General features: G+C 37.9%; 1 protein-coding gene across 1 annotated transcript in view; it reads left to right on the top strand.

The window, feature by feature from the left end:
• LOC113054314 (protocadherin-16-like) overlaps positions 1-20,855 on the top strand; it is a 96,462-nt gene that overhangs the window by 14,336 nt on the left and 61,271 nt on the right. The window contains 1 exon segment of the mRNA XM_026219775.1: positions 3,192-5,015. Coding sequence (XP_026075560.1) covers positions 3,213-5,015 — 1,803 coding nt within the window. The 5' untranslated portion in view covers positions 3,192-3,212.

The following is a 20,855-nucleotide window of genomic DNA, read 5'->3' as shown; positions in this document are numbered from 1 at the left end:
ATAAATAATACAAAATAAAATAAGTATATCAGATTATAATTTATTCAGCATATATTTTAAAAATCATTGAAACAGCACAACAGCATATGCATAAATCTGTTAACTTTGCCCAGATTTGGAGGAAACCTGTGTGTCTGGGGTGTCTAGCATGGGAAATGTCTCACCTGAGCTTGTGGGGTCACTGCTTTATCCAAAAAAAACCTTGTTATTTCTGGACTTCCCACTGATTGGAGAAGGAAATCTGGAAACATTCCTTCCTTGCTTTTTTGCCACAGAGACAAAACTCCATATTTCCAGTTACTTTCTCAGGAAACCTCATATCCTATTAAACCTGTGCCACCAAGAGACCATAAAAACCAAAGTAGCGTGTGCCTGTGTGGAGAGAAATGTCCGGAAGGCTATATTACACCAATTCCTTAGGGTTACATCAGTGTTGTCCAAACTGAGGGACAAACTTTTCATTCACTCACCTAACGATGGAGATTGTTTAACTTGTTAGCTGGGGGTTTTATCTTTTTCCTGTTTAATGCACTGGGGCTGGTAAACCTCCCATGAACCAGTGGCAAATTCTCTATAAGATATTTAGAGTTGGCATTGGTTTCAACCTTGAACTCACTCTTGATGTCTTAAGCTGTTTTGTTTAAGTGCACTAAGGGTCTTTACACATTGAAGAAATTAGTAGTAATTGCCCTCAGAAGTGTAATCTGGATCTTTATTCAAACACGGTATAGATGACAGCTAAAAAGCGTGTGTTGGTTACCATGAGCTCAAGGAGTGAGTCAAAGGTAAAGCATGCTGATAAGGGTTTTTATTGGGCCTCATATCTTCAGGGTTTTACAAATGTACTATATGAATGGCTATCTTTGTAGAGAATTTAACATTACAAGTCTAGTTTAATACTTTGGAAGGGCAGTCTCAGTCATTGGGGTTCAATTTGCATCAGAATTTTTCATTGGATGTATTATTATATATTATTATTGTTATTATTTGCATTAAGCATTGTTTTCTACTCCCAATTAGTTAAATAAGAAGTTCCTAAAATACATTTGAATTGAAAATAAATTACATAGCCTTTTTGGCAATATTACAAAGCATAAGCATCTGTACAATGCCGATCCTTGCATTTTTTCTTTAACGGATGCTCAGTGATAAATGATCCATACTGAATTGGTCCTTCTTTACTCCTCTGTCACCTGCTTCCTCAGATTTGGCATAGCTCAACTGTCATAAAAACCAACTAAGCCAGTCTCATATCAGTCAGGATCTTTTACTAAGACCTGCCAGCCACCTCCACCGTTAAACCAACCAGCTCCAGTCTCTTGGCGACAGCTGGATGGCTAAAAGCAGAAAGCCCAAGGAGGTCTGGCACTGTGGTTGGCCAAATACTGAAAACTGAGCGGGAGTGAATTCCATACCCATTTAGTCTGCGGAAACTGTGGCAACTGCTCATCCACATTCAGTCATCTCAGACCCATCATAAGCATGGGTTTTGGTGAAAGATTTTCTCCTTTGTCCCTCGAATAGAGCCAAGTTTCTTAAACTGTTATATCCTACCCTGAGATGGTTTCTGTCTCATTTTCATAGTTCATCATGAATGTAATCTCTTACAGTTTTAATGTTTCAATATTTTAAAATAATAATAATAAGGCTGTCAGCAGTTTGAATGTTGTGAGGAAGATTTACAAATCCTCTGTGGTCCAACACAACACTGAGCTCCGCCTCTGTGCCTATGCAGAAACGATGTGTGGTGAATAGGACAGCCGCTTTTGGACATGTTTTTGGACATGTGATTTGTGCGTTAGTGTAACACTTTACATTTGACAGGCTAACACTGTATCACATGGTAATGAAGGTCTCAGCTGATTAGGACAGACAGCATGGAGCCCTGCTGGTCAACTGTGTTTGTGAGGTAAATTATTTGTAAATGGCAAAAATTTGAGGCACCAAACCATTTGGAAGTGTCCATATACACAGGAAAATTGGTTCAGAGTGTAGAAATGTTGCTGTGTTGTGTTAATATTTGTGATAAACAAAAGGTAAATAGTTTTTTTGGGGGGTTTCTACCTCTTTCACTAACCTACTGACTCATTGTAGCCACTAGAGGGAGCCTGGTTGAACAGCTCAGCAATGAATGAAAACATGCATGTGGTTTTATCTGGAGGGGTTCTTCCTTGTTAAAAAATGACACTGAAGTCCAGATGCAATATTTATTTTCTTCCTTCACTGAGTTATGTGTGTCTCACTGGAGAACTCTTAAACAGAACTGACAAGGACAAATTGCTTTTGTAATCCACTTATGTATAGAGACCACAACAGCCTGCAGTGATGATCTGCCATCATTATGCATTGAGGTTTGGATAATACAGACTTTACAGCTACTCTAGTCAGTGCAAGTGCACGGACTCCTGAGGTTTGTTGCGATTCCAGCCAAAGTAGTCTAATTTCCTAATTTTTCTAGTGTACTTCTTCTGTGGCGTATAAAGTATCATCCGAAGTCTGCCTTCACATATATGACAAAAGGAGAGATGGTTTTCAACACATGCTCTGAAATCCTGTCTGGCTTTTTTGTCTGAGTAATATCATTCTCTCTGCTCAGAATTAGTGGCTACTGGCTAGGTTTTACTTTGTAATATGGTTTTAAATAAGACTACCCCCCCCCCCCTTTCTATATGTGCGAGTTGCTCATCTCTGCTATAACTGTATAAACTCTGATGGGACCCACTCAATCTGAATATGACTGGAAAGAAAATATATTTTTCATTAGGGAACAAATGAGGATTATTTTTTCTTTTTTTGTAAAAACTATTTGCAAGAGGTGTCTATATTATCATAGGTTAATTATTTGATGTTTTATACACTACATTATTAAAGCCATTAGGACTATCAGAAAGTATTACAGAGAAGGCATGTTAGAATAATGGGAAAGATATGCATGTGGAGTGTGTTTTGAAAAGGCGTAGTACATGAATAAGAGCATGCACAACATGTGAAATTCGCTTACTTTTTTTTTACTGCCCTGACTGGGGGAAGCCTCTCCTTTCTGAAGCAAACGCACCCCTTTCTCATGCATTCCAGCTGTCTGTGAGAGGCAGTGAGGGAATCATAGATCTGCATTGTTATCTATGTGATAATATTGTCCACACTGCTGTGTTAATGTCATTGTGACAATCTGCTCTTCTCCTGTTTTGCAGGTGTAAAGAAACTTTGGCAAGATGACTCTGTTGAATGACTTGGGGAAAAACACATGTGGACAGTTCCAGATGTGGGTATTCTGGAGGCTAAGAATGCTGTTGGTGTTTTGCGTAGTAGTGGAACTGTTAACAGTAATGGTTGGCAGTGAGGGCACACCGGGTATTTTGGAACTCCAATTAGATGAGGAGCAACCTGAGGGGACAATAGTGGGCGACATTAGCGCTGGTTTACTACCTGGAGTTACAGCTTCTCTATACTTTATCTCTGATCATGAAAGCACAGGCATTGGCAGTGATCTCCACATCGATGAAACCACAGGTATCATCAAGACTGCAAGGCGACTGGACCGAGAGGAAAGGGACCATTACAGTTTTATAGCAGTCACTATGACAGGTTTCACAGTCAAGGTCTCCATCACTGTAAATGATATTAACGACCATGCCCCAGCATTCCCCAAGAAGAAAGCCACTTTGAAGATCCCAGAGCTAACAGCGGTGGGAACTAAGTTTTCTCTTGAGCCAGCCACTGATGCGGATAAGGATCAGCTTACCGTACAAGGATATCAGATCAAAGAAGGTAATGTAGGACAAGTATTCCGTCTCCAGACCAAAAGAGCAGCAAACAAAGTCCTTTACCTTGACTTGGTGGTCAATGGAGTCTTGGACAGAGAAAAGAGATCCTCCTACTCCTTGGTGTTGGAGGCCTTTGATGGCGGATCTCCAAGAAAAACTGGTCAGATGAATCTTGATGTCTTGGTGCAGGATATCAATGACCATGCTCCGATTTTCAACCAAAGTCGCTACAATGCCATCATCTCTGAGAGCATTCCTCAGGGCAGCAACATCCTGCAAGTTTTTGCAACAGATTCTGATGAAGGAGACAACGGCCTTGTGTTGTACGAGATAAACCGACGACAGAGTGACCCGGACCGCTACTTCGTCATTGACCCTCGGTCTGGAATCATTACACTCAATAAGGCTCTAGACTATGAGATGAGGAAGGTTCATGAGTTGGTGGTCCAAGCTAGAGATAATGCAAGCCATCCAGAGATCACTAATGCCTTCGTTACGATCCACGTGCGAGACTACAATGATAACCAGCCAACCATGACCATTATCTTTCTCAGTGAAGATGGCTTACCCCAAATCTCTGAAGGTGCTCAGCCAGGCCAATATGTTGCTAGAATCTCTGTCTCAGACCCTGATTATGGCGAATACTCCAATGTCAATGTATCTCTTGAAGGAGGTGACGGTAAATTTGCCCTGACCACCAAAGACAGTATCATCTACCTCATCTATGTAGACCAGACTCTGGATCGGGAAGAGAGGGATTCTTATGAGCTTCGTGTCATGGCTACTGATTCTGGAACCCCACCGCTTCGTGCAGAGTCCTCGTTTACGATTCATGTCACAGATGTAAATGACAACCCACCTCTCTTTGACCAACAGGCTTACAAGCAGACCATACCAGAAGTTGTCTACCCAGGTAGCTTTGTGCTGCAAGTAACAGCCAGGGACAAAGACCAAGGTCCCAATGGTGATATCCGCTACAGCATCCTACCAGACAAGAAGACTCATGCCAGTTGGTTCATCATTGACCCCGTCACAGGTATCATAACCACCGCAACCAAGCTGGATTACGAGACGGACCCAAAGCCAAGCATCAAAGTAGTGGCCACTGATGGAGGACGACCACCATTATCTTCCACTGCTCTGGTAGAAATAAACCTCCAGGATAGTAATGATAATGAGCCAGTGTTTGGAAGCAGCTTCTACAATGTTTCTATCAAGGAGAACACGTCAGCAGGAACCTGCTTCCTTGAGGTAGGAATGGCTATGTTTTCCTTTTGTGTGTGTTTCTGTGATTGTATTTCTCTGATAGTTCATGGCCATGATTATATTTTCCAGGTTTACAATGCTAATGCTGATTTCCTTCTTTAGATTATTGTAAATTCTGATTCACAAGCTGTCAGTTTGATTCTTATTCGATTTGAATGTGATTCATTTGGCTATATTTTAATTAGAAGGTCAATTTTTGCTGATATATGATATGCTGCAAAATATACAGGATTTTTTTTCTGACTGATTTGAAAACGTCATTATAAATGATCCATAAGAGGCTTTTGTTGTGAGAATTGGGCAGTACTGTTCATGCTGTGTGTTTTTGATTTAGTTATTAGTGAAAAAAAATGTAAAATCAAGATTTGTACCCAGCCTTACCTTTGACTATAGCAGAAGGAACTAGTTTACATAACATCCGAAATGTCTTGAAACATAATTTAGAAGTATTGCATGTATTTGTTTTGGGTCTTTTATCTTGCTTGAAAGATAGGTTGTAAATTTGTAATTTTACTCACCTAGACAATTTGTAACTATGACATATGATTAGCAGATGTTATCCTCTGACAGAGACTTGCAGAAAGAGTTGCTTGGCAGATGGTACAATTTAGCTTTTTGTTTTTTTGAAATGTTGGTTTAAGTCTGTTGCCATGATAATTGTTGCCACCAAGTGGCAACTGGGCCAACTGTGTTCTCAAGCTGTTTTTACCCCCGTGGAAAAGAAATTAAAATTAGGCCATGTATTCCCTAATAATAAGCAATTCCAGACTTCAAAGGACCTCTGTAATGTCCGTTTCCAACAGAAGCATCTGTTGCAAAATACCCTCCAGAACAAACATTTTAGATAAATACTGCAATTCCACATTGTTGCTGGCTCATTTAACATATATTTGGAATGGGTCACTGGTCAGCTTTTGGTGGAATTTGGTATGCGTTTTCACAGTATGGAGAAGAAGTAAGAGAGGGAGAGGAAAAGACAGATAGAGACAATGAGGAAGAAAGAAGCTTTGCCACACACATAGAGGGGTGCATAAAGTCAGGAATAAAAAGGAAGCTGGAAGTGAACAATAGAGACCATTTGGTGAATCTTGGAAACAAGGGGATATTAGAAAGAATTTTATGAAACCAGTTTAACAGAGAGCTGTTTAAATTTCTCAAATAAATATAATTTTTTTGTATTTTAGTCACTCAAAACAAATGACAAGAAAAAAATACAATTGTCTTTTCTATTGAAAGTATATTTTCAGAATTTTGGGCACAAAGCAGCACAGTTGGTTTTTCAGTACCCTTGAAGTAACTTTCAATGCATATTTCCTTTTGGTCTCACCGGTGCAGGCTTGGATTTTTTGGTATTCAACACTCAGTAGCAGCAGTCCCTATGGCACCAGTCTGTACACATTGGCATGTGTACCACAAAACCGCCTGTGGTCACTGGTTCTGATCCACTTAGTGACAGGACTTGGCCTGCCTAATTTTTTTCTGACATTTTAGCGATTGTAGACTTTGTCAGTTTCTGAATCACTATTTGTCCCATTAATGTTTTAATGAAACTGGAAACTTTTGAGTGGGCAGTCATTTTGACTGTGGGGGGAATTCAGTAAACAGTGGCACCATTTTGGAACATATTTCTTTATCTTATTCGTGCACCACCTGCCATCTAGTTTAACCAGACCCTAAAGGGCTAAAATTATGCTATCATTCCCTTAGCACAAACATGTCTCCTTTTTATTTATATTAGGATCATAATAGATTGTGCCTTCTATACTTGCTCACTGGCACAATTATAGTCACACTATTACAGGTGCTAAACCAAATCTCATTTCATAAGCCCCTTTCACACTGCACGTTGTACCCGGAAAATTGCCAGAACATTGCTGGATTGCCTTCTGTGTGTACGCAAACACGTCCCGGGATTGATTCCGTGATCGATCCCGGGTAGGGGACCTAGTAATATTGCTGGGTTCAGTCCTGGAACGAGCTCTGTATAAACAAAATCCAGAACCAATGTCGTAAATGGTGTGTCGTAGTGATGACGCACGTTATTGTGTGACTCATTTACAGGGTGTTTTGAAGGCCAAGACCAACATTCGCAATGAAAAAAATATGTGCAAACTGTAATGAAGCAGGGATCAGTTCCTCACTAATTACGCTAAAGCTGAGATCGTTCGCCAGTTTAAGTGAAAGTTAACGTGCCTAGTGTTTTTCGACTCATACATTACATGTCACACCCCGATGTCACGTGTTATTACGGGACTTTTACGGGTTGTGTTTGAACGCACACACTTATTCCGGTAAATCACTGGCAGTGTGAATGAACCAAAATCTAATGATCTGGGAATGATTGCCGGGACACATTACCCCTGTGTAATCTGAAATCTCAGTGTGAAAGGGGCCACAGACATGTATACATTTTGTATTGATCAAGATTTACATGATCTTTCCTGAAAAATCATAGTGAAACACACACCAAAACAGACAGTGTATAGCAATAAATCCATTATTTCTTCATAAATTTGATCTTTAAATTGATAGAGAAGGATTTGTTTAATTAGTGTTCAATAAACTGATGCTACATAATATAAATTTTAGCACACCTCAGAATAAACATGCATTTGTCTATAGGAAGTTTAAGATATTAATTAGTAATTTTGAATGAGAGATTGAATCGATACATGTATATTTTTATTAGTTTCAATTTCAAACACTATCCCCCCAACAAAAACACTCACTGCTAAACCAGCCATTTCCTCCGAAAACATGCCTGTTTAACTTAGCTTATAGATAGGATGGTGTATTATTTACACACTGCTGAAAGAGAACCTTTTATTTATTTTTCTGTTTCTTTTCTTCTCCCAAAAGTATTTTCTAGTGGAAGCAGTCTGCTCTAGTTTCCTCTTCATTGTTCTAGCCATTCAACAGATTTCGTGAGTAGGGTGCACAAACCAAACCCTGTTTGGGACAGTCCCTGTTATAGCGTGTTGGGATAAGAATGACCCTTCTTTATGTATTGGACAGAGGTCTCTCCACCCAATGTGCTCATGTATCAATCTTTGGGCTTTTTCATTTGAACCGTTACACTTGCACTTTTATGCTGATCTCAGAACAGATTTTGTTTCCATTGAAGGATTTCTAAAGTGTAAGAAACTGATTCCAAGTCAGTGTACACTGTCCACCCATTACTAAAACCAAAGGTCAGTCCCCTCCTTTTCATGTCTAATAATAAGTCTCTCAATTTTCAATCTGATGTATTGTAATTGTCTCTTATAAGGTGGTCTGGAACATATACATTTAATTCTGAAAAAAAAAGAGAGAGAAATGGACTTATACCCAGGAAATAATAAAGACAAACAAATCTCCAAGTGTCATCAAGAGCATAGCATTCTTGTACCTAGATTACTTTCACATTGGAGAAGAAGCATCGAGTTTATATGCTCTTCTTGTTGAAAGAAAGATCTTTTCCTGAATCGTGCCTTGGCAGCTTACGGTCAGGTTCAGCTGGACAGATCTTCAGTACCTAAAGCAATTCATTTTTATCATATGGATTTATTGTATGCTATGCATTTCTTTTTGGCAAGGTAGAGAGTTTATGTTCACAGGTGCAGATAGTGTTACATTCTCCACGTTAAACTGCAGAAAACAATTTTCTTCCCCTGTCGGACCAATTGCATGCACTGTGGTGGTTGAATGGGATTTTGTCCTATAGACTAATCACACTTAATAAAGCAGGGCCTGGACTGATGCTTATAGAGGAAGCTAGCAGGGGAACAGCTTCCTGTAACACAAGACCAGCCCCCTGGTGGGGTCACATTAAAAAAGTGCCCTACACCAGAAACAGGATCCAGACTGTGACTACACATATCTGTGCCATCCAGCAGTAGAGCACACAAAGCTTTTCTGTAGTCGGTAAATGAAGATCCTCCTTAAAATTTACTCTTTATGCCCAATAAACCCCTTTCTATTAAAGCAAAACAATTTGTAATGTCACTAAACAAACACATTACCAGTTTTATAAATGTTCTTAATCTCAAACACTGGTTGAAACCTCGGTCCTGCGGATGTACTGTAGGGTGCCAGTATGCCTCATTTGTTTGAATTCTTACCCGATATGGCGTGAGGCATCAGCCTTTTCTTCATTTCCTCTACTTAGTTTTTCTGAAATTGCATTGTATTACTCAGTTTGGTTCCCTTCGCCCTCTTTGTAGTGAAATGCTTACATTATCATCAAAATACTTATACAATCCTCTTTTTTTATCGGTCAAAATTACATATTCAAGTGTGCATCCCAATTTTACATGCAAATTACCTTATTTGCAGTCATTGCAGAATTAAAACATCTGATAATTTATTAATTAAATGTAATCTTTAACAAATTTCCAAAATGAATATCCATACTATATATGCATTTACATTTATGCATTTATTTATTACATTTACCAGGTGCTTTTATCCAAATGTGGAACAAAAGCAATTCATCTAAGAACAAAAAATATGTATAATATACACTGCCAGGTTTATTACACGACTAGATTAGGAAGCAAGCTAGAGATTTTTTGTGCTTTGTTTTTCATTTATTTCAATAAAATGTTTATGTCAATAATATGTTTAAGTTTTAGAGTTTTGAGGTCATTATAAAAAATTATAAAAAAGAAAGAATAGGAATCAGGTATTCCAGAGAGCCATGCACTCTTGATTTCCAATCTTCTTATGCCTCAAACATTCATTTATCTTCAATTCTGTTTGTTTTCCTCCTCATTCTTTCATTTCTCTCCATATTTTTCACACATTGTTTGCATTTCCTACTGCTCTTGTGGCTGTTCGCCCCACGCTCATTTGTGAGCATGATCTCTACTGCTGTTGTCTTGGGGTAAAGCGGAGCAGCTGTGGCTATATCTGGTGACATAGTGTTGAGGCTGGCAAGCTCAAAGGTTTCAGGGTGCAGTCGTGCTGTTTAAGATCAGCTAATTGAATTTCATGATGTGTTGAGATGTCTATTACCATGTATGAATCCTTAGGGTCCAGAATGTTGCTGTTGGAGAGTTGCTTCACGAGACAGCAGGTGGTTGATGGCTTTAGAAGTGATGATTCCTTTGGGCTGTGAGGTCAGCGTTTTGGATCATTTTCCCAGGGTGTCATATTTGATATAATAAGTGTTAAAGATGAAAAGCAGAGATGGCCCATTGTGACTGTAGGTAAGTAGAGGCCATCTGGTCATTTTCAGAAGATTGTTAGATACAATCTGGAATATTCTCATGAGGTATTACCTTATAGTGGAGAAGTCCAGCTTCAGTCAAGACATAAAGCTGTCGTCTGAGAGAACAAAAAAAAAACAGAGCAGTAACAGGATACACAATTTTGTTTAGCATTTCAACAGTTAATCCTCAGTATTACTGTTTCCTCAGTATTACAATAGTTCTTGACTAAATCTGAAAAGTAGATAACCGCAGTTTTCCACTGTTGTGTTTTGGTTTTGTTATGTCTCTCATGTATAATTCTTTCTGGTCAAAATGAGATTTCAAAGCAGCAACTCTCAAAATTGTCAGGGGCTCCAAGGCTATATCAGATGAGGCGAATGAGGATAATTCGCCAAGTAAAAATAATTAAATACAATGTAAAACTTTAACAGAAGCAAACTTTACTCCTAATAATGTTTCTCAGGTAAGTAGGCTGTAATTCTGCTTCTGTAGACATGGTTTAGCATGGAATAAAACAATTTCACTTGCCGTGATTATTATCCATTCATTGCTTATAGGCAAAGTGAAGACAAACATCCAATAAATTTGCTTTAAACTTTGTATGACAGTTTTTTTTTCTTAGCATTGAGCTCTCACTCTTATGAAGCAGTGCTCAAACGACATTATTATTTTGCACTAAACTTCCAATTCAAAAATATTTTACTTTTCATATTTTCAAATATTGGCTTATTGCATCATTTGCAGTGCTTCACAGGCACGTATGTAATTAATTGCCTAATAAAAGATGTTAAGTACACAGTCTTGTACCTTTTGACATCTGCAAAAGTTTTAAGGATCGAGGCCAAGATATAAGAATAAATGAGACAAACTCTTGAAAACAAGGACATTGAAAAATTTAATAGGGCTTACAATGCAACTGCGATTTAAAAATCAACTTGCATTCTTTTGTGGAATACCTAAGATGATATTTTTAATACATTACGTCAGAATTTGCACTTTTGGGTGAACTATCCCTTCAAGCATGTCTTCAACAAACACCCCTCAGTGTCTTCCCCTCCTGCTAGCTGCTGTAGTTCAAATTTGCTTAGCTAGTTTAGATCTCAGTGTTGCACAGGGGGCAAAAATGCATCAAAGAGGCTAATGAGGCTCGAATAAAAGCGATTAGAGTTTAGTGAAAAGGAAATTAGGCGAATACAGATTGGTAATTACTCACTATCTGTCTTTAGACCATGTATCTATGCTAAAGTTGGATTAGAGTGTGAACCACAGCATGGCTACATTGATCTCTTCTTCTTTCGCTCACGCCATCTTTACGGTCTTAAACATGTACCTTTATAAGCCAACGTGCCAAATAAACAGGGCACATATACACACATGGTGTCATTAATCATGGTCATTCTAACCCATCCTTGCTTTTGCAGACTGTCAGGCACCTAGATTATCCTTCCAGCACACCCAGTAATCTTTCTGTTACCCTGGTGGTCTCTTCACTGACCTCCATCCCTCTCGGTTGATCCTCTGCCAGCTCGTCTTTGTGAAATCTCGCCACTTTTCTACCACTCACTGAACCCTCTGGCCTTCAACCTAACTCGCAGGACCGTTATTTCCCTGCATGTGCTGCCATTACATAATACCCTGTCAGTAATTTTAAGGTTTGTTTGCATTACGTTTAAGAGGCCGTACATTAACCTGAGGTTTTTGTTTGATGGGAAAGGGAGCTTACTGCATTTTTCCAAACCTCATGCTGAGTTGATTAATCTACCCTTGGCAGGGTTTGGGTAAACTTGTTTGAGTTGGCATCCAAGCGTGGCTCTGCGAGATTTAACTCTGTGGAAAAGACCCCGACTACCGAGGAGAAAGATACGGAGGTGCTTCCACTCAAAATTCACGCATTGTGTCTGCTTTATTGTTTATTTATGTTGACCTGCATTGGTTATTTTAGCGCTCCTCTTCAGAAAGCATACAGAAATTTTTTGAAATTTATCCAGCATTTAAGGGGAAGGGCTAAAAACGTTTAAGTTAAAAACTTAAACAACCATTGTTTTTAAAATAATATAAGAATACTTTTATGCAGCAAAGTTGATCAAAAGTGACAGTAAATACTTGAGTCTTGTTCATACTGTCAGCCCAAATCCTATTTTGTGCATATCCAATTGGTATCTGATCTAAATGACTGACTGTCCACACTGTGTGTCGCGACTATTCAAATCCAATTTGTGTGTCCCATAGCGCTCTGTTTTGCTAATTATTTGCATTGGTATATTTGGCAATGACGTTGTGTTGTTATGCCTACGCTAAAAACAAGAATAACAGAAATACAATTTGCAATACAGATGTTGTCTGACAACATGACAACATGTAGCCGCTATGCTGGATTATATTTCGTCTTATGAGGCAGCGGCAGAAACGCAACTTTACTTCATGTTGCCGTCTCCACTGGTTTCAGAACTCAAAGAGGTGCACATATGAATGTTGCTTAAAATGGATTTACAAAAATCGGATTTGGGCTGACAGTCTGAACAAGGCTTAAGACACACTCCAGGTGATGATTTTAACCCTGGTTCAATGGCCGTCTATGGTGTGCTGAACCATTCATCATTGTTCCAGTAGCACGCACTGCTCTGAGCTCAAGTGTTTTGCCTTGGGATGACTTTACCCCTGGAACGCAGTGCTCTCAGTGCTTAGAAGGAGAAAGCGGATATGAGGGCGCTCTGTGATTGCAGTACAACTTGACCGGATCATCTGGCTCAACCTGCTCCACCTGCAAGCAGAGATCATTGACTTATAATAAAGAGCCCTGTGTCCCTCATAATGAGGTTGAGATGTTTCCTTCGCTCCATTTCTTCTAAAGATTTGGTAGATGGGCCAGTGCTGATCAAACAGAAATGTCAGATAAGATCTTTGGACTCTTGAATGTTCAATAAACGCTCTCAGCTGTCTTGTGGGGAGGAAGTGCCATTATTGGATGGTTTCCAGCTAATCAATTCATATACAGGAATTTAAACACGCATCATTCAGATCCAGGTGCTGACAAATAGCAGCAAAATATCCCTGGATAACCCTGAATCTGTGCCGACCACCAGATGGTTGTGCCTGAACTGTTGAATGTATTCATCTTATGAGAGTTCTTATGAGTGGATACTAGAGAGCAGTGGATGATGCTGTTAACGGCGGCTGTTTATGAAAAATTATCATTATCCTTGCACACCAAATACGATATATCTTAATATATCGTATATAACACATCTTAATTATTATTTACAATTTTTTATATATAATTATTTCAAGGATTTATTTATTATTATATATATATTTTTTTTGACCTTTGTTTAAAAATAAGACTTCCTCGTTGCCTTTTTCTCTATCACATTTTAGAAATCATCAGAAGTTATATATCACTTGAAAACATAAAATTTCAAAATTCATCCTTTAAAACCCATTTTAAAATCAGACATTGAATTACCATGTAAATGGCACATCAAAATCATGTTACAAAATGTTTTCAGTCATGAATTAAAAAAAATTTAGGTTTGTATCATGCACATTCAAGTCTATCTTCAAAAACGTGAGTGACAGTTAACAGGTTAAAACACACACACACACACACACACACTGTAAATAAATTGTGACAGAATAAGAATATGCAAATAACTTAATTTTGACAAAAATTACAGATAAAACCTTAAAATTCGTATATGAATTTTCTCTTTCCATGCATTTTTGAATAAATGAATAGATCTGGATCCAAAATGAGCACCATATCATTGACCCTTCTGCTCGTATCCTAAAGCTTTCAGACAGCTTTTATCTTTTATATATAGTGTGCGTTGTGTGTATGTGTTACAGTGAGAGAGATGTCAGCATGTGGTGTGAGTTATTAACAAGGAATTGTGCCAGTAGTCATGGTTACTATGACAATCTGACGGCAATGAAGAGGGAGGTGGTGTGTGTCTTGTGTTTGTGTGTGCGTGTGTGTGTCAGTATAATTGTTTTGTGTAGTAATTTGCTTTTAGCTGTTGGCCTGGTTGGCAATGGTCCCTTTTATCCTTTTTTTAGACATTTCTATATTTTATTCTGTGTCATGTCTGACCGTTCTACCCTCAAGGACATGAGAAGTAGACTAATAAATTATAAGTGTGTGATCCTTTGTAAGTAAAACTTGCGCGCACACACACACACACACACACACACACAAATATGTTGCGATAAATAGCCCTTCATTGGGAAACAAAACCCACTCCCTTCCATCTAACATACCTTCTTGGATACTCTGCTATCTAGTAAACTATACACTCTTATCGGACTGCCTGAGCCAGAGAATTACATGACAAAAGAGAGTAAAATGGAAACAGACAGTCTGTGGGCAGTGAGCCATGCTGGTATCACACTGGTAAAGAATAACACCAGCTCTCCCCAGAGATCTCCTCTCTGCCAGAACAAAGAGCCGTCCCTTCCTCCAGAGCTCCTTTCCACTGGCCATCATCTGTTTCTCCTGTTTTGACTGGTCATTTTTAGAAGAAATAGATTTTAAATAGATCTTGGGCTCAAATGAAGCATTTAAACCTGAAATTATGCATTAAATAATAATATTACAGTGTTGAAATTTAAATTCCGGAGTCATTTCTGGAAGGTTTTCAGGTGGATTTTCTTTGAATGTTGTATTGCATTATATATAAGTCATAACTGTGATCAGCACGTGTTATTGTTCCTTGGTAGAGCTACACGTTTGCAAACACAAGATGAGGTTTTCTTATGATTATTTATTTTGTTATTTCACTGAACCCATTTCCCCTCAAACTTACACTGATTGTGTGTTTTTTTGTGGTTGTTTAAGTATCAGGCTGTGTGTTAATATGCAAATATGCATGTGGGTGGGATTATAAGTGTGAAACTGGTTTAATTGTTACTATGCCATAGATAATTATCATCATGTGTAATTATCATCATCTTGTTAAATTAAGATTCAGTAACTATAGAGGGGCCATACTCATAATTATCTAAAAGACAGCTTGAAATCTCAGTGGAATCACTCAGTACCAAGGTCTGATCAAGGAAGTTTTCTTTGAAATCTAGATTAATAAATACATAAAATTGATAAGCTGATATAAGTATATGTTGATTAATTTTTCAGTCAACATTCTGGCTTTTTTCTTGGCTTTTGGTCTTTGCTTTGAGTTAATGAAACAACACACACATATACATACATTATAAATCACTATTTCATGCCAGTTGCCACCATGCTGTCCACATATTAGTAATGGCATTTATCATTTATAACCCAAAGTGGTCAACCACTATTATACAGTACTTCTAAAATCATGTCTGAATATCTATGTTTATGTAATGTCTTTATGCAATTCTCCCAGGTCATCATTCATAGCCCAATATCTAACCCTCAAGAGTCATTAACACTTGTCTCCTGCATGCATTTTCACTGTGTCAAGGTCTTATTAACATAGGCCTATATATATATATATATATATATATATATATATATATATATATATATATATATATATATATATATATATTTTTTTTTTTTTTTTTTTATATATAAATGTTTGTAAAATGGCATTCTTAAGTATCTGAAAGTACACTCTTAACATCAGTCAGTCAAGCATTATAATATGATAATCAATATTATTTAATGATAGAACTTCAACGCACTAAGGATTAATGAGCTGCTGGATTCATGAATATTAATCAGGTTGTGTGCTTTTGCTCAAACTGATTTGCTGAAACCAAAACGGGATGATAGTAGGTGAGTGCCAGCCAATGAGATTTGCACATTAGTTCCGCCCACTACCGGAGAAACCAGCAGATCTTAAAAGCTGAAGAATTCCAAAGGAACTGTTATTTTGACAGAAAATTTGTCTATCTCTCTCTCTCTCTCTCTCTCTGCCTGTATGTGAGACAAAGCAACGGTGAGTTGTGTGCCTTCACACTAGAGTTTACGGTTTGTCAAATACAGGTGCGCTGCACATTGAGATTAACTGAAAAAAAGCACAGATCGGTTGATGGAGAGTGAAACTCTCAAGTGAGTGAAAACATATCTGTGCTAAACTTATACTTTAGCACAGATATAAGAGAATTTATTAGCCATTGGCTAATATTAGACATTATTTATTCGCCCAGAGTGAAGATTTAGTCACATATGCGAGTGATTTACTCAAAATGTAGAGGGGTTGTCAGATCTATGATTGTTTTGTAAGTTTACTGAAGCTGGCTGTCATTTCATCACATAATACAAATGGGTTCCATGTTGATTATTCTAGGTGGCGGGACACACAAAACTCTGTCAAAAAAAAATCTGAAGAGTTCAGATGCGAAAGCCTCTAAGTGCCATCTGAAATGTTCATCTAAAATTAGTTTTTTTTCAGGATCCTAAATTTATGTTCTGTTATTTCACTTAAATAGCCTGGAAAAGGACCTGCACATTGGCATTAAAGTAAAATGACTCAACCTAAGCATAGGAGCTTGATAAAAATCCTAATTTTAGATGAAAATTTCAGATCGCATTTAGAGGCTTTTACATCTGAACTCTTCATCTGTTCCTTTGTGAGTGTGAGTTTTGATCTGAAAGGGTAGTGGAGCGTATAAGTCTGGGGTCAGTTTTGACTGAGTGGTTGAGGGAAAGAAAAAGAGAGGAAAAAGGAGTGTTAGCTAGGTTTAGCAACCTTGTTACTATGGCAATCGACACCCATGGGATGGCACATGTATGGAAAGAAAACTGATGCAAGATTAGGACAAATAGAATGAAAGGCAATGGACTTTACACTGATGTAAATTGCTGTTGTTTGTAAATCTTTAATAGTCCTTCTTCAAGAGCAGATCTAGAAAAATCCACAATACATTTGTGCACTTTCATCTGCACTTTCAACTGTTTTGAATGCCAATATGTTTATGGGTGCAAGTGGATGCCATTCCATTGTTTATGAAACGTCATTGTACATGGTACCATTCCCATTCTGGATCATTTTTGATGTTCGCAATGATTTAAAACTGGTTGTTCAGGCAACATCTCCTACATCAGCACTGCTCTGTGATCCTACTTGTGGCGTAATCAAAACCCGTAAAAAATGGTTTGACAAACTAAAGGAACCCATAAACCCATTTTATTTACCACAAGGGAAATTGGTCTTAATCTTCGGCAGCCTTATTTTCCACCTTATGAAATCTACAGAGGGCTCACTGTACCTCTTGCCACACAGATGCAAACCATTATGCACAGCTAAAGAGAGAACAAATCACTCCACCACAACAATAATTAGAACAATAAAGGCATGTAAACACTCTATGAGCAATACAAAGTACTTGCGCTTTCTGCAATCAAAGAAAAAGTATATTAACCATCAATCTGAGAGCAAAGCGCCACATCTCTTCAACCCCACCCTGTCTCAGAGCTGTGGAGTGATCTAATACAAAGCCCTTTGTCTGGGTGGATAATGATCAAACAGGCAGAGGGGATTTCTTGCAGGATTGGTTTCTCATATATATTTTTTGCCCCTGACCTAATTAAAACAGGCATGCTGTATGATCTGTGAGGTGGCTGTTGGGAAAATCCAGTCCCCTGATGGAGAACGCCACTTCCTTTAAACAGCAGCTGCTAAAGCTTCAGTTGGTTTGCAGGCACTTGTAATCATCTGATTTTCATAAGTGCTGAATGTATTGATTATAGGGATGCAGAATATAGTGGCGCTATATAGGTTGATAATGCAGATTTAGTTTTATTATTTATACGTGTGCACCAATATATTGGATATTTTATTGTACATGGTCATTGTATATTCAAAGCTAATTTGTAAAACCTCTAAATGTGTGTACAATTTTAATAAATAATAATATTTTAATGTACATTATGTTAAAATATGTATTATGTAATTATTATTAAATTAAAAATTATTATTAAAATATTTTTAACTACATTTAATTATTTAAATTCACATCTCATTTAAATAAATATAGATTAAATTAAAATGCTTATGTATAAAATTAATTCAAAAATAAATAATTTCTTCTTAGTTTTAGTCTGGCAAGCTTAGAAGTAATTCAAAAAGAAGGGAATGTAAATCTGTTGATCGCTAACATGTTAAGTATTAAATACCCACAGGAAAACATAAATAGGACTTTGATGATTTTATCGACATCTGTGTAATGGTTTCAGACTTTTAGTTTTCTCTAATCTGTACAATGGTGCTATCGCAGAAAGGCTGATTCTAAATGGAGCGGTGGATGCCAGTGAAGTCAGATGTTGCTGTAATTTTCAAACTGGATTACCTCATCTGTTAAAGAATCGCTTCCTTCCTGTGGAGATCTCAGAACAGGAAGCTAACACCTCACACTGATCAGAGATATGCTGTCTGGACCACAGTGCTGTTTTGATGCTTATCAGCAATTGAAAAAATTCCTATAGGAACATGCATTGCTGTGCCACAAACAATACAATACGGTAATTTTAGAGGTGAAGCTGGGAGCTCACCTACATCTGGAGTGTGTTTGGTGGAAAAATATTTTTGTAGCTGTTTGACATTTTAGATTTTGAATTAATTAATTTATTCCCGGCCTCCCCGTAAAAGAAATCTGCCTATTTTTATTTATTTATTTTTAACAGGCTGCCATTTTTTATCTCTCGCAAATGCATTGTCACTGTTGCGCTGCAGGGGAGAGAAAAAAGGAGATGGGACGGGAAGAGAGGCGAGGAGAAGAAAGAAAATTGAGGGATTCAATTGAGGGGGAGCATAGTATAATCGTTCATTTATCTTTGGTATGCTAACAGCGTGGCTCTGCAGATAATTGAGTTGAACAAAGCCACAATTTGACAATGCATCGTTAGAAAGTAGTTGTTGTTATTTTTTCACTTCACCCAGAACAAGACCAAGACTTTGTGCATGATTTATGCATTTTCATCTTTACTTTACATTTTACATGTTTTTAAGAGTTTTTTAGGTACTGTAGAGTGTCAAGTTTAAAGTAGGCATCTCTGGACCCCTGCATTAAGTTCTACTCTGTCCCACAGTTTTTGAGCACAATAACACACCCTTCTTTACATGCAACCTAATAATTTGTTAGTGATCAGATTGATAGCTCAACTGGACTGAAAAGCTTTCTTGTAAACACCTCAATAGATCTGTTTGAGCTTGATCCTAAAAAAATTTGACAGGATCTAAAGAGGTGGTGTAGAGCTGAAAAATTCAGATAAATGGAAAAAAAAATTGCCATTTAATAATTTGAATGCGTCAGAATTACTCTGCGCACATGCACAGTGCAGTGGTGCGTATTTTTACATCTTACATTTTACGAAACTACAGACACTACACTCTTATTTGGAATGTACGTAATGCACATATGACTGTTTGAATGACTATGATTATTTTAATCAGATTGCAATAATTAGGGTACATATAAATAGTTTTTTCATATTGCAATCAGATTTAATTCATTCGGATTTATAAAAACTGGGTCCATATCTTGTATGGTCAGGTGAATCCAAAACTACTGTAGCTTGACCATCCAGGACTACCAGAATTCTAGTTGTTATTTTGAAAATGTTGTTTTGCCCTAGTTTTGAGAACCAGACCCAGTCCAAGGTCACCTTGGTGTGTTCCCATGAGGTCTTGAGTGCAACACTCTAATTCTGGCACCTAGAACCAATTATCCCGAATTTTCTTGTAGGTCTCACAAAGATGATGACAGCAGTATCAAGAGTTCTTCAAATGGGTTTAACCCTGAGATCCTTTGGACCTTTGACCCCTGAAACTAAACTAGTCTTCTGCTGGTTGAGTGTAGGGATCTTCTAACTGAATGTAGAGGGCAAGAGAGCAGTGGGGGCGGCTTCTACAGACCAGAGCCCTTGGGTGTTTGGGGCTTTCTAAGTAATAGTAATATGACCGTTGACATAGTATAGCTAGCATTAGTGAAATGATGGATCAGGCTGCTGAAGAACCTGGAAAATGTTGTACAGTCACAAGTCAAGCAGCCTGGCTCCCTAGAGTATTTGTTGTTGTGCTTAGTTTCTTCAGGGAGATTTCTGCAGGTCTTTACAGAGTTGGTGAGGTAGCCATGATCAAGCAAAATTTTGCCTTACTTCCCACATAACATTAGTCCTCAGCACATCATCTCATGTCAGTGTTGATGTCGAAGTTTTGCTTTTCTTTAAGTCTCTTCTCTTTAAATCACCTTTTATGTCTAGAAAGAAATTCAGCTTTTCATCATATTCTTCTCACACAAAATAACACAGAACCTCATTTTCAAGGTAATTAGTCTTCTCTGTTTATTTGTATAATAGACAACCAGGTCCATGACTTATACATTTTATACATCAAACTCCCCATTTGTCTTATGGTTATGGGCTCCGACGGTTTAGATTGAGTGTCAGACCCAAGCTCAGAACGCCACTCAGATCCCTGGGAGTCACTCCACAATAGTGGCCTTTTATTTTAGCTGGTGAAAATGGCTATAAAGTGGAATCGTTTCTTTATGTCCTTAAGCAAAATTAGGTTTTATGTTGAACCGAAAGCAGAAACATTTGAAGCGTAATAGCAATTTTTTTTTGGGGGGGGGGGGGGTTGATGTATAGAGTGAGCCTTCAATGTGTGGCAGAGTTTAATTTATATGCCCTGTCTGGTGGTAACAA

The sequence above is a fragment of the Carassius auratus genome, chromosome 35 (genome assembly GCF_003368295.1).
Source record: "Carassius auratus strain Wakin chromosome 35, ASM336829v1, whole genome shotgun sequence".
Classification (NCBI taxonomy): Eukaryota; Metazoa; Chordata; class Actinopteri; order Cypriniformes; family Cyprinidae; genus Carassius; species Carassius auratus.
The sequence above is the reverse complement of the archived record's forward strand: the minus strand, read 5'-3'. Positions and strand labels throughout refer to the sequence as shown.